The sequence below is a fragment of the Panthera tigris genome, chromosome B2 (assembly GCF_018350195.1).
Source record: "Panthera tigris isolate Pti1 chromosome B2, P.tigris_Pti1_mat1.1, whole genome shotgun sequence".
Taxonomy (NCBI): Eukaryota; Metazoa; Chordata; class Mammalia; order Carnivora; family Felidae; genus Panthera; species Panthera tigris.
The window spans coordinates 49144497-49159564 of NC_056664.1; the positions used below are offsets into that span (position 1 = coordinate 49144497).

The 15068-nt window shown below is 39.6% G+C and overlaps 1 protein-coding gene across 1 annotated transcript in view; it reads right to left on the reverse strand.

Annotated features, from left to right (window-relative positions):
* PKHD1 (PKHD1 ciliary IPT domain containing fibrocystin/polyductin) overlaps window positions 1-15068 on the reverse strand; it is a 475560-nt gene that overhangs the window by 128189 nt on the left and 332303 nt on the right. The window contains exons 56-59 of the mRNA XM_007095512.3: window positions 14619-14771; window positions 9212-10090; window positions 7655-7823; window positions 5929-6086 (exon numbers count right to left, since the gene is read on the reverse strand). Coding sequence (XP_007095574.2) covers window positions 5929-6086; window positions 7655-7823; window positions 9212-10090; window positions 14619-14771 — 1359 coding nt within the window. The remainder of the gene's footprint in view (window positions 1-5928; window positions 6087-7654; window positions 7824-9211; window positions 10091-14618; window positions 14772-15068) is intronic.

Sequence of the window (15068 nt, forward strand, 5' to 3'; positions counted from 1 at the left end):
ATTCCTGGCTACCTCCAACTCCTCCCTCTCCCATTAATTACACACCAGTACCACTGATTTCCTTTTCCACCACCTCTCAGACACTTTGAGGCCATTTTGTCTCAGAGCCTCTGTTGTGGCTGGTCTCTGTCCCCAGGAGGCTCCTACCTCTGCTCAGAGCAGTGACTCTTTGCTTTTCACTCAGGTCTCACTAGAAATGTAACTCTGTTTCAAATAGCAACTCCCTCATACACATACGTGTACACGTGCGCGCGCGCGCGCACACACACACACACACACACACACACACACACACACCTCTCAATCTACCTCTCTAACCCAAAACTCTATACTGTTTTCTTCCTACCTCCCATCACTATTGGAATATTTTCACTTACTTGTTTATATATATCTCTCAACCAAAACATAAGCTTGATGAAAGTAGGAACATTGTTCACAAATAGCGCTCCCATCCTTAGAGCTTTGGTAGACTGTAGGTGGCCACAATGCATTTGCACAATGAATAAAAATGCCAACTTCAGCACCCAGCAAGCATGCAAAAGCTATTCAAGGAATGCTACCTTCCATTTTACCTCCCTTCTACTTTCAAATCAAGGCCCAAAAATTGTAAAAGGCCATGGAGAGTAAAGCTCTAATTTCTTCCAGTCTTCTTTCAACCACACGGGTACTCCACACGTACAAACTGGCCTGGGAGGTAAAGCCATCCATTTGGAGTCTGGGACATACTGGAAATGACTAAGAAGCCAGAGTGGAAAGCTCTGGCACCTGTCTAGTCCCACCTAGATGGGATGTCAATTTCAAGACTTTGTTTTTGTCAGTGATTCTGAATTGTCAGATCATCAGCTGCCTCCATAACCAAAAGTAATCCTTTCCACAATAAAATGCAAATGGTTCTCAGAGGATCTCCTGCTTGGGATTAGCTGCCTTGCACTCTATTGCCATGCATGCTTCAAAGTTGGCTGCAAATGCAAACTTACAGATAAGTACAAATCAAAATTAACAGCTCACTTTTCCCCTGGCTACACACCCTGCATTACACAGATAGCAAAACCCACTGGCACAGTATTCCTTATAGCTGATCCACATGGATAATTTTTGCTTCTAATGCCAGACTATATGACAATATTCCGGGACCTGTGGATATCTGTCTGGCTTGGTAGTTTTGCTGTGAACTTATATGTGCAAATAAAATCTGTATTTTTCAAATTAAAAATAACCCTCTAAGGCAATGGACTCCAAATTATTTATTAATAAAGTTGACAAAGAACATAAGGGTGCATCACACTCAATACCATTTGGAATACATATGAGACTTGGTTTGTAGTGGCCTCCATTTTCATCTCTGCTGCACGCCTCTCCCTGTTCTACAGAAGATTATAGATTCTTCTCTTGAAGAGGAAAAATACAAAATAGACATTCCTTCTTTTAAGATTAAATTTGTGCCTTTCTCATCTATCAGATTGTGTACAGGAATTGGAAAGCAGCACAGAAGGGAATGGTTCAAAAAATAAAAAGGGACTTGGATTAGGGAAGGAGGATATATTCATATTTTGGAAGCCAAAGGAAAACACTACAATCCTGTTAGCACCCAGAAGGCGCCATTTACAATGCACTATCTCCTTCATTGCAAAAAGACACACTTTGTATTTCTAGAGCAGTAAACAGCAGGTTCTACTGCAGGAATCCTTGAGGTTGGTACCTACAGCAACCTCATTTAAAATGTTATAAAGTTTTAAAACATCAGGAGTTTAAAGCAGTCAGTCATATGTACCTTTCTATATAAATTCAACCACACACACACACACACACACACACACACACACACACACACACACTCATGCTTGTCCACATGCTAATAGTAACTAATACGTTATACTGTGATACCTTCTGGAGTTTTACCATTGAATCATATTTCACAACCAGGTCAGAGAGTGAAGAAAAATGAAATATACAATCAGCCACAAGAGCATGTTTGTTGCCTAAAAAGTACATGTATACCACATGGTAAGCAACCATCTGAGTTCATCAAACCACCATATTACTTCCACATGGAGTATTTGATCAACACTTTAGAGATCCTGTTTGCACCAGACATTTCCAAAGCCAACCCCCATGTTTTCAGCACTCGCCTCACACACCAAAGACTATTAGTGCAAAAACCTACCACTTCATGCTGAGAAAGTTTTTTTCCTAGCCACAGGAAAGAGCACAACTGGCCTGTGTTCAGAGAAAGCCAAGAGGCTGGTGAGTTTATGTCCAGAAGCATCCTTTAGCCAATGACAATCAGAGATTTGAATTATAAATACCTTACTTCTTCATAGCTTAGCAGGGATACGTTTCAATCATGTGCCCAGAGTCTGCAGGAGTTCTCCCCCGCCCACACGAGCTCCAGCTATCCACAGTGGTCACCAGTTTGATTACACCCTTCCTGGCTTCACCTTTTTCCCTGTCTCACTTTCCCACTTCTCTGCTTTCCTGACCTCACCCCCCACATAAACTACTAGATTCTAAGCCTTGTATCAAGGCCTGCCTTTGGAGCAGCACAAACTAAGACACTCTTCAGTCCTCATTCATTTCTGAAATGTAATTTTCATTAAATACTCTGGGACACCTGTCCCTTGTTACGGATTCCACAGAAATGTGATCCTCACCAAAAACCACAAGCATAGAAAAACCTCACAATTATGTCTGTATTTCTTTTTAAAGCATAAAGATGTTTTCTCAATGGCATAAACACCTATAACAGAGGGATGATTCTTTTTTTTTTAATTTTTTTAACATTTATTTTTTTGAGACAGAGAGAGACAGAGCATGAGCAGGGGAGGCTCAGAGAGAGAGGGAGACATAGAATCCGAAACACGCTCCAGGCTCTGAGCTGTCAGCCCAGAGCCCGATGCAGGGCTCGAACTCACGGACCGCGAGATCATGACCTGAGCCGAAGTCGGAAGCCTAACCGACTGAGCCACCCAGGCGCCCCCAGAGGGATGATTCTTAAAACCAATAGAATAACTTTTATGAAAAGCTATTTGAATAGTTATAGCAGTAAATGGGAGAGTAACTGCCTATCTTTTTTTTTCTTTTCCTACTCTGCACATATTTTCTCAATATATACTTTCCCTGAATTTTATTCTTCTGTGAAAAAATGTGCTTGCTGGTTATATCCAACAGGTATAACTAACATATCGAAATGAATATTTACTTAGTGTGTTCCATGCACTCAGCACTGACTTTTTAAAAACCTATACTGTAGTCCCCACAGTTTGTCATTCTGTGCAAGATAAGCCTTCAACCTATGAAAATATTTAAAAGAAATTAGAAAAAGTGTTGAAGCATGAAATAGTATGGTAATTAAAAGACTTATGTAGAAACTTCTCTAAATGTCAAATGCTAAAAGTAGCAGGAGTTCAAAGAAGAAAGGAGGAAACAGGTAAAAAAGAGGTCTAGGAAAGTCTTGGTTCCAGATTTCATGTTATGTATAAAGCCTTAAGACACTGACCTACATTTAAGCCTCAGTTTCTTCTGTCTGCTCTTGAATGGTTTGGGACAAACAGCATTAATATTCTCCTTGGTTATCAATAATTAATTCACTTGATCAACCCATCAATTAATATTTGTTGAGCATTCCCCAAATATACAACAAACAGGACAAACTTCTTGCCATCGTTAAGACTGCATTTCAACAGGCAAACAGGGGCACCTGGGTGGCTCAGTTGGTTACGTGTCAACTTCAGCTTAGGTCATGATCTCATGGTTCATGAGATCTGTGTTGGGCTCTGGGATGACAGCTCAGAGCCTGCTTCAGATTCTGTGTCTTCCCCCTCTCTCTGCCCCTCCCTCACTTGTGCACCCTCTTGCACTTGCTCTCTCTCTCAAAAATAAAGGTAAAAAAAACTGCAGTTTTAAAAAATAAAATAAAATAAAAATAAAAGACAAGCAGTAAATCAGCCAGTAAATAAGTGTACTTATAATTTCAAGTAGGGGCGCCTGAGTGACTCAGTCATCTAACTCTTGGTTTCAGCTCAGGTCATGATATCAGTTTGGTGGGTTCAAGCCCCACATCGGTTTCCATAATAACAGCGTGGAGCCTGCTTGGGATTTTCTCTCTCCCCCTCCCCCATTCATGCTGTCTATGTCTCTAGATAGATAAATAAATAAATACATACATACTTACATAAAAAATATTATTATTTCAACTAATGTAACTCTCACAAAAAAAAATGAAGCAGGCACAGTAGGGCTAGAGAATAATGGAAGAATAATTATTTTAGGGTGGTCAGGGATGGCTTCTCTGAGGAGCTATCATTTGAACAAAAGATTGAAGCTATCATTGAACAAAAGAACCAGCTCTGCAAAGAAATGAGAACAGGATATTTCAGGCAGAGGAAACAGCCAATGCAAAGGCAACCCCCCGGGGTAAGAATATGCTTAGCATGGTAAAGAAAGCATAAGACCACGATAAATAAAGAAGAGTGTCACAGGGACCAGATACTACAAGACTTACAGGCTTGAAGTTTGCATTTTATTTTAGGGGAATGGAAAGCAATTGGAAAGTTGAAAATATCACTCTTGCTACCTTGTGAAAAATAGTTTATGGGCTAAAAGAAATGAAGAAAAAAGACTGTTAGGAAGCTATTCTATTCCCTTGTTGGATGATGGTTTAGAAGTGAGAGGGTTTACGGGGTGCCTGGGTGGCTCAGTCGGTTGGGCGTCAGACTTCAGCTCAGGTCGCTATCTCGCGGTCCGTGAGTTCGAGCCCCGCATCGGGCTCTGGGCTGATGGCTCAGAGCCTGGAGCCTGCTTCCAATTCTGTGTCTCCCTCTCTCTTTGCCCCTCCCCCATTCATGCTCTCTGTCTCAAAAATAAATAAACGTTAAAAAAAAAAAAAAGAAGTGAGAGGGTTTATATCAAAAAAAAAAAAAAAAAAAGAATAAATGCTCCTAGATTTTTTACTTAAATAATCTCATGAACGATGGTACTGAGCACTAAGGTAGGGTCATCTAGGGAAGGAGCAGATTATGGATGTGGACAGAAATCAAGAACCCACTTGGGGCATGTTGAGTCTGAAATGCTGATTGTACATCCCAATGGAGTCAGTTGGATATACCAGACCAAAGTTCAGGGCTGGAGATATAAATTGGAAGTCATCAGCAGTGAATGGCATGTCAACCTTGGATTTAGCAAGATTACGGAGAGAATAAAACAGATCTGAGAACATAATCCTGGAACATTCCTTCATTTAGAACTTAAAAAGGGGAAAGGAGACTAGAGGAGAAGTATGGAAAGAATCAACCACTGAAACAGAAAGAAAGCCAGGATAATTCTTTCGATTTATGTGCAACAGATTCCACCTGAACTCAAATGGAAACTCAGAGTCCAATTGTTTGTGGAAGTAGGACAATGATCTCTCCGGGGGGTCCAGCTATTAAAACTGATCACTAAATGGGCTCTGGTTGTATAAGAGAGCAGAAGGAATTTTGATTACAGGCCCCCGGGGACAACCAACAGATGGAAAAAAGGAAGGACAACTGCACACCATCTACGCCACCACCCTCTCCAGAATGAGTGCCTTCAAGTCTGGATGGAAGAGAATTATTGACTCAGATGGCAGAGGAGCTGGTTCCCTGGCAGACTGTGAAACACTGAGCAGCAAGAGTGCTGCTTCAGGTCCCGGTGAGCTCACTACTGAGATGTTCTCACTTGTGCACAGAGCTGCATGTTAGAAATCTGTACCTTACACAAAGACACAAGTGATCTCATGGAGGGAATAACAATGCTGTAATGACATTGCTTAACCACTCAACATTCTTGTGATAGCAGACTCCAACTCAAAATCAGTTCCTCTCCTGGATATTTTGTTCCTGATAGACAAGCCAGCCAAACCACATGCATGCTCCCTGTACTGGAGGCATAAGTTCAGATATAACCAACCTGTGTTGAAGAAGGATCCAGTCCATTCTGCCTCCGTTTTAGGGAATATAGAAACTGGTGGTGGCAGACCCAGGGCTCTCCCATCCAGATCCTTAAAGAGATATTTTCTTGGATCTTCACAATCTGATTCAGGGCAGACCAGTATTCCTAAACTTTTCCTGTGAAGATAGACAGAAAGCAACTCTCTCATTCCATAAGCAACACAAAGAAAACATATTTGTAGTGCCGCCATGAAAAATAAATGAGGATTTTATTATTAATAATGTGTTATACATAGATGAAAAGTAAAGCTCTATAGAGAATTTTATTTCCCCGTTATATGGGCAAAAAGAAAGACATTCTTGTAACCAAATATTCCACATATCTGAATATATAATTTTGCTTCAATTGCTAATTTTTAAGAAGCAAGATATAATGAAGTGTTCTTAATTCTAATATCTACTAAATATAAAATAATAATTTCTTTATGAAACTTTGGGGACTTGCAGTATTTTAAGATTATTACTATACATTTCAATTCTATTTGTGCTATATACAAACAAGGTAAAAATAGATATTCTCATTCAACATATATCTATTGAATACCTACTACTTACGTGTTGGAGAATACAGTGTTGATAAAGATAGACATATTCCTATACTTTCAGAATTTAGAGTCACGCAGGGTATATAAACAAGTTATAGGCAATTATAGCATTGAATTATAGAGAATTTATTTGATTCCCCCTGGTCTAATAATTTTAGGTACCATTGGTAATAACATTAAATATTTATTGTATGCCAACCATGTGTCAGGTATTAATAATATAAAGAATCAGATGCTAATATCATTTAGCTTTATAACTATTTCATCCCATAAGTAAGGCATGAATGAACATAAAGAAAATTGGGCAAAGAAAAAATGATAGAATAACACAAATTGAAAATCTCATAATGTTTTGGTACCATAAAAATGGGTCAGGGATGGGCATTAAAATGAGATTACTGTTGGGCCAAACACATTAACTTTCTAATCAGGACAATTTTTCTTGATTCTTTTCTTCCAGCTAAAGGAGTTTGCCCAATATTGTGGAGGAAAGAAAGTAACCCATTCTCCCTGCTCCTAACTTTCCCACTCTCTTTTATGAGAAAAAGAATTCCTCATCTAGTTTTCAGAGAACATATGTTCAAGAACAGTAGTTACAGAAGGTCTACATGCCAAAATCTAAGCCACTTTATACAGTTCAGGGATTCCTGGCAACAGACACAGTCTCCTTCTACCTCCTAGTCCCTGTTCAAGGGTTTCCAAGCCTCCTTCAGAAAACTAGTGACACCATACTCCATGGAAGAATCAAGAATTGGAGTAAATTTTTTTCCAGTAATTTTGAAAACATCCCAAAGATGTATCTCTAATAAGGATAAACAATGAAACAATATCAATAAAACTTGGCATTCTATCACTTTTGTTCCCTCTTTTAGCTAAAAACTGTCATAAGGCTCAACCCAAATTGAAGAGAGAAATAGCCTCTATCTCTGTTGTGAGAGAGACTGAAAAATCTAACAAGAGGCATGACTGTAGGTGGGGTAAAGAATTGGGGCCATTCAATCAATCCACCTTATCTTTCCAGAAGAACATATTTCTATTCACATTGATGATTTTATTCTCTTTTTCTAAATATGGTTAAGGATTTGAGGAATTGAGAAATATTTCACAAACATGGCTTATTGGAAATACTAAAACTGGTACCTGGTCTGCAAAGGAGGAAAGTAGAACTTGTTATTATCTTTGATATTTAGCATCCTGGTCCTCTCTGCTGTAATAGGATGCACGATTCCAGTGTTCTCTACATTGGGCAGGATGCAGACATCTAGGTCATCATTATAGCAACTCTTCACAAAACTAGAAAAGGTGACATCTGAAAAAAAATTTTAAGGTATCATAATATTGAATCATATAAACTATCTACCACAATATGGACTATACAACTAAATATTCTTTTTTTTTTTAATTTTTTTTTAATTTTTTTTTTTTAACATTTATTTATTTTGAGACAGAGAGAGACAGAGCATGAACGGGGGAGGGGCAGAGAGAGAGGGAGACACAGAACCGGAAGCAGGCTCCAGGCTCCGAGCCATCAGCCCAGAGCCCGACGCGGGGCTCGAACTCACCGACCGTGAGATCGTGACCTGAGCCGAAGTCAGACGCTTAACCGACTCAGCCACCCAGGCGCCCCTACAACTAAATATTCTTATACCAATGCAAATCTAGGAGTAAGTTTAAGCTATCCAGGGTAGTTCCAGGAGTTAACATAAATCCTGACTTAAAATATCTGTAGTTCTGGGGCACCTGGGTGGCTCAGTTGGTTAAGTGTCTGATTTTGGCTCAGGTCATGATCTCATGGTTTGTGAATTGAGTTCAAGCCTGGTGTTGGGCTCTGTGCTGACAGCTCAGAGCCTGGAGACTGCTTCAGATTCTGTGTCTCCCTCTCTCCATTCCCCTATCCTTCTCTCTCTCCCTCTCTCTCTCTCTCTCTCTCTCTCTCTCTCTCTCTCTGATATAAATAAACATTAAAATAAATACATAAAATAATATAAAATATCTGTAGTCCTTCAAGATGTAGGCGCTGTATGCAAAAGATAAGAGTATATTCCAACACATTAAAGTCTCAAGAGCAATACTTTTCATCAAACTTTTGATCAATATTCAATGAGGAATGAGTACAAAAGAGACCTGATGGAAGAGTAACATCATGGGTTGTGGCCTGATTCTAATCCAGGCTGCCTACCAACTTTACTAAACCTCAGTGAGGCACAATTTCTGCATCTGTTTCATCCTTTGTATAATAGAAAAAGCAATACCTACCTAAGAGAATTGTCATATAATCAAATTAAATAATCAAATTAAGTAAAGTTCTTCAACATGAATAAAGCAGTGACTTTTTAATTTTTTTATTTGAGAGAAAGAAAAAGGGGGAGGGGCAGAGAGAGGAGGAGAGAGAATCCCAAGCAGGCTCTGTGTTGTCAGTGAAGAGCTTGACTCAGGGCCATGAGATCATGACGTGAGCTAAAATCAAGGGTTGGGCGCTTAAGAGACTGAGCCACCCAGGCGCCCCAAGCAGAGATGATTTAAGGAGCCACTCACTGTCATTATCACCACTGTGGTTATCAATAGCAAGCAGATTATCAATTGGACAAGAAGCCCTAGGCTACATTTTACCCTCTTGTTGATATAATTTCAGAATGCTATCAAAGATTCTATGCACAGATATATGAAACTACATTGCTTGTAAACCAACCATCATACCTTGAATTTTCATAATTCCTGAAATTGAATGGTCATTCCTGACTCTGTGCCAGGGCTCCTGAGGCCACTGATTTGGTTCTGAGGTGAATACAGGCCATAAAATCCCAACTCGACCTCCTCTTGGATTGGAAGGAGCTCGATCTGTTGAAGTCACATTGGCAGCGCGAGGTTTGACTCTGTCCTGAATGCAATCAAAAGAAGAGCTAGTGGCCACAATGACTGAATTCCTAAGTACAATCTGTAAATTTTCAATGTGACTCTGAGGAGCATAAGACATGTATACTGTTGCCAAAAGACCAATAGCATTATCTACCAGAGTGATGTTCTCTATCTCTACACTGTTTTCCACATGTAGCATGGCACCGTAGTCAAAGTTCTTAAAAGCTAAGAAGCCAGAGATACCGGTACAGTTGTCTAGTCCATTTTCCTTATAGAGATGAAGGCCATGGAGGCTTGAGTGGGCGACGTTGTCAGACCAACGAGCTTCAGGAGAGGAACACCTGTACCCTCGGATATGAAAGCCCAGTCTTTCTGATCCTGCCACGACATTGCCAAAGAGGTTGATGTTCTTTGCCTGGTTCACTTTGATTCCTGCCACCCAAACAGTGGACCATGATGACTGTGTCATCAGAACCAGTAGGTTATTAGAGAGAGAGAAATTCTGACCCTCCAAATCTATGCCATGGCCAACTGTGCCAAACACTATATTGTCATTTAGAACGATCCCATGGCTGGCTGCAGCACGAATGCCCCCACCACAGCTTTGGTGCAGAGTAGAAGAAATTATCCAGGATCCTTCTGATGCATTAGTAAGTTCAATGGATGAATACAATGGCGACCCAAAGTTCTGAATTTCCACATTTGAAAGTTGAAGAACACCTGAAAACAAAATGAATATTATCAGATATTTTCTCCTTCCTACAGAAGGCAAAAGATTGGCCCATTTATGGGCATCAGGAGATGCAAATTTGTTAATGTAATAGTTTGTTCTCAACACCAGAACTATATTTCCCATGATGAATCTCACTAACAAAATATGAATCATTAGAAATATCATAGTAATGCTTGAAAGGTTTTATGTGCCATCTGAAGAGTGTGGCAATAGAATGGAAGGACAGGAAGGACAGATAGGGAAGAGAGAGAGGCTTTGGAGATGAACCCAGCCAGCCAGGCAATTCTGGGTATTTGCCTCCAGGGCTGGTCAGAGACCTGAATTACAATGAAGAGAGTGTGGATCCCAGGTTTCCTCTCGGTGACTGTGTGAAAAGGCTATCACCATCCCCACAAAGATATTGCGTGAAGGAATATCATGGTCAATTATATTAAAAAAATACTTTTAAATCATTTTAAAGACCCCGTAAAATCTTTTCTGTTTTTATCCTAGCCACACAACAGCCCCTGTCTCATTTTGACAATAATAAGATTCTCTATATCGTTTATGTCAGGAGAGGATAGTGAATTATTTAGTCATACTGGGAAATTTATTTGTACTAATTTAAGTGGATATTATAAAACCACATTATGAACTACACCCACTAGGTTGATTTAAAAATATAATGGGCTGGGGCGCCTGGGTGGCTCAGTCGGTTAAGCGGCCGACTTCGGCTCAGGTCATGATCTCGCAGTCCGTGAGTTCGAGCCCCGCGTCGGGCTCTGTGCTGACAGCTCAGAGCCTGGAGCCTGTTTCAGATTCTGTATCTCCCTCTCTCTGACCCTCCCCCGTTCATGCTTTGTCTCTCTCTGTCTCAAAAATAAATAAACGTTAAAAAAAATTAAAAAATAAATAAAAATATAATGGGCATTTATATGTCAATGTATATACTTTTGGTAAAATAGATTAAGAACATGATTATAGAAAAAAATGAGGTGAGTTAACAACTATAACAGGTGACTCTCATATAGCCCTCTTTGCTTTCAGGGACTGTTTTAAGTCATTTATCAATATTGTGTGTGTGTTTGTGTACATATGTGTGCATATGTGTGTGTGTATGTGTGTGTGTGTGTATAAACTCTTACCTTCACAAATTCTATGAGGTAGGTGCAATTATTATCCCCATTTCACAGATAAGGAAACTGAGGCAGAGAAGGTTTAATAAGTAACATGCTAGACTTGGACGTAGGCAAATGCATTCAGGGGATATACTATTAACCAGCACGCAGGCACACTAGGGGAAGTGGGAGACATGGTAGAATAAAAGGAATAGCTAAAACACTATAACACTATAACACTATAGTGTTTTAGTAATAATATAATAATATAATAATATAATAATATAATAATATAATTATATTATAATATTATAATAATATAATAATAATATTTAAAGCTCAAAGGTAGTCCAGACTAAACCCTCTACCTTCCACCCTTCCTTTTCACAGAGGAGAAACTAACACCCTTGCAAATCGGCTGCCTTGAAGGACCACACCATCATCTGAAGGAAAGATGAAGTGAAAGACCGTGTAGGTCTTTCTTGGTAGCCAGACACCAGCATTCCAACATATCTAAATTTCTCAAATGACAATGATTAAGGAGGTACTGGTGGATGGAATAGACATTATCACAAAATGATAAAACATCCAGAAACTACTTGTCTGGTGGTAACATTTTTTATATAGTGTCCCTCACCAGTAGCACAGAGCTGAAAGAGCTGTTGAACCTGTCTCCATATGACTATGGCCCAAAGGACACCAAATACTAGATTCCACACATAAATAGCTTATTTTGTAGAATGGAAGGTGGTTCTAGAATTTCAGTCAAGGCAATATGTCAGTATTATTTTAATTAGTGTTTTTTTTAACATCTTATACTTGCATGGTTATAATTCACAGTTTTAAATTGCACAAAATCTTTTTACTTATATGCATTTTAACCAATGGCTGAAAGCTAATCAATAGTAAATACTTAAAATGTCTTGAGCATTTAAGTGGAGAATTCAGTAATGTTTTTTTCCTATATTTGTTTTTGGAAATAACAATTCTAAGTACAAATTGCTGGATGTTATTGGTCATAAAAAGAATGATGGGGTACCTAGGTGGTTCAGTTGGTTAAGTGTCCAATTGCGGCTCAGGTCATGCTCGCACGAGTTTGTGAGTTTGATCCCCGCGTCAGGCTCTGTGATAACAGCTCAGAGCCTGCTTCTGATTCTATGTCTCCCTGTCTCCTCTGTTTCTGCCCCTCCCCTGCTTGAGCTCTGACTCAAGCTCCCTCATTTAACTCTTGGCCTCATTTTCTACCCTATGATTGTTCAATACCCATAGCTGGCATCCTTGACCGATAACCTGCAAATTCCACCTCATCCAGGTCCTGAGTTACATTAAAGAAAAATACAAGGCTTCTTAATTTAGTGTGGGAAACTGGATTGTATTCTAGAACAGAAAAGGGACATTAGTGGAAAAACTGGTGGAATCTGAGTAACGTCTTGAATTCGGTTGATAGTAACACACCAGTGTTCACTTTTTGATTTTGACAAACGTACCAGAGATATGGCAGATATTAACAATAGGGGAGACTGTGCAAAAGGAACCCAGGAACTCTCGATAACCACAGATGCAACTTTTCTATAAATCAAAAATGATTACAAAATTAAAATTTATTTAACAAGGGCTTCGAAATTCAGGCTTCAATTTGGATGTTACCTCTGCCACTTTCTAGCTGGATGACTTTTTTTACTCTTCACTTTCCTCATTCCCATTTATGGAGCACTTAATACATAACAGTTCCTATACTTATGAAGCAGCAATGAAAGACCTAACCTTATCCTCAAGTTGTTTGCAAGCTTGTGAGTTTTACAAATAAGCAGGCAATTTTATCAGTGACTCTGTTTCCTCATCTATAAAAATGTTTCACTCACAAAGCTATTAAAATTAGATGAGGGGCACCTGGGTGGCTCACTTGGTTAAGCGTCTGACTTCAGCTCATGTCATAATCACACAGCTCCTGAGTGTGAGCCTTGCATCGGGCTCTGTGCTGACAGCTCAGAGCCTGGAGCCTGCTTCAAATTCTGTGTCTCCCTCTCCCTCTGCCCCTTCCATGCTCACTCTCTGACTCTCTCTCTCTCAAAAATAAATAAGCACTAAAAAAATTTTGTAAAGATTAAATAAGATAAAATAGGCATGGAAACCACCCTTAATCCCAGTCTATAACACCTCTTCCCCTGGGGATGGTTTAAGAAACCCTAGATCAGCGATGCCAGAGGTTCAGAACCACATTAGTCTTGGTGCTCATTCAGCACTGGCTAAACTGTCAGAATTGGTCTTCTAACTTGTTCCCGTGACCATGTTCCAGCTTGGCCTGCAGTTTCAGTGAAAGGAGGCCCTGTCTCATTTCTAGAAGACCAGGATTCAGCCTGTGTTTCAGTCTTCTAAAGCATGGTTTCTCAATCTCAACACTATTGATGTTTTGAACCAGAGAATCCTTTCTGGTGGGAGACTGTGCTTGCATTTGTCAGGTTGTAGAATGCATTGTGGGATATTTAACATCTACCTACTAGGTACCAGAAACTCCCCCATGTTGTGACAAGCAAAATGTATCCATATATTGCCAAATGTCTTTTGAGGGGAGGCGAGGAGAGAAGTCATTTCTGTTAGAACTCGTGGAAACAGATCCTATGGAGAGAGAGTTTGTTCCACAGGCCAGGAATCCTGAACTTTTGATTTAAGGTACAAACACTGCCCTTTACCTTACTGGAGGAACAGATGTGCCAACAAATGGTGTTTCTTTCATACTCAATATGTTTGGTAAGTAGTTAGATCCTTTATTCCAGGCCTTTTCAGAGTCTTTGTTTATATTCACATATTCAGTGACTTTCTAAGATGGAGGTACAGTGACAGCCTTTCCCAAATGTATTTGACCAAGAAACAATTATGGAATAATACCTAAGGAACACAAGTTTAAGAAAAAGGTCCTAGTGAAATAATTGTGCAGCATTCAAATAGAGTTCAAGCTGCAAAGAAATGAGAAAGATTGAACTGATCCTTAAAGCAGTCTAGAATATGGAAATCATTTTTATTTAAATTTACGCTATTAATTTATAGCATGAACTGAGGCCTGCCATCAGATACAGCATGCTACTGGGAAAGAGTAATAGAAATTCAGGAAAGAGATAAAATTCAAGTGGTCATTAAATCATCTATAATTTCAAAGCAGAGGAAATTTCACATCTGCTGAAGATGTTTTCTTTGAGGTAAAAATGTGCATATGTGCTGATCGCTAGTATATTATTTTAACGTCACACTGATAATTAAGCACAGATTAGAACTGAAAATTCATAGTTCCTCAGAGCACAAAGGAGCCATCTAATTTTAACGTTTTGTTTTATAAAGGAAAATTCTCACAGCTGGAATTTCTGAGTGTCCCAGATGAATAGGCTCTAATCGGTAATGCCTAATAACTTAAAATTCCGTTTACCTGAAAATTCTTCACTGTTGGACTTTCTAAAGGACCCCACAAGTAGTCTCGCCCTGCATGATGTATCAGGCTGGATTTGTATATTTCGGGTCAAAAGTCCAACCTCTGCAGCCAAACGAATGTATCGGCCATCCTCCATGACATGGACGCTTCCTGTGGCAATAGGAATTGGGCAAGAAAAAAACTTTAAAAACCTATTTCAGAAATTGCCAGCTGGGGACCCAGAGAACCTGACAAATGAAAACACTCCTTTCCCCTCGGAAGTCCTACCAACATTAAGGATGCTTTTCCTCGGGCATTCTCCACAAATGTCAGCTGAGAAATGAAAAGCTCGTTCACATGTCTCTCTTTGGGATCAGAGTGAGAGTGTTAGAGCAAGAATTCATTTCTCCTTAATAACTGTGGGTACTGGGACAAGGAAGTCAGGGCACACCTGTCCAATTAGTGGGG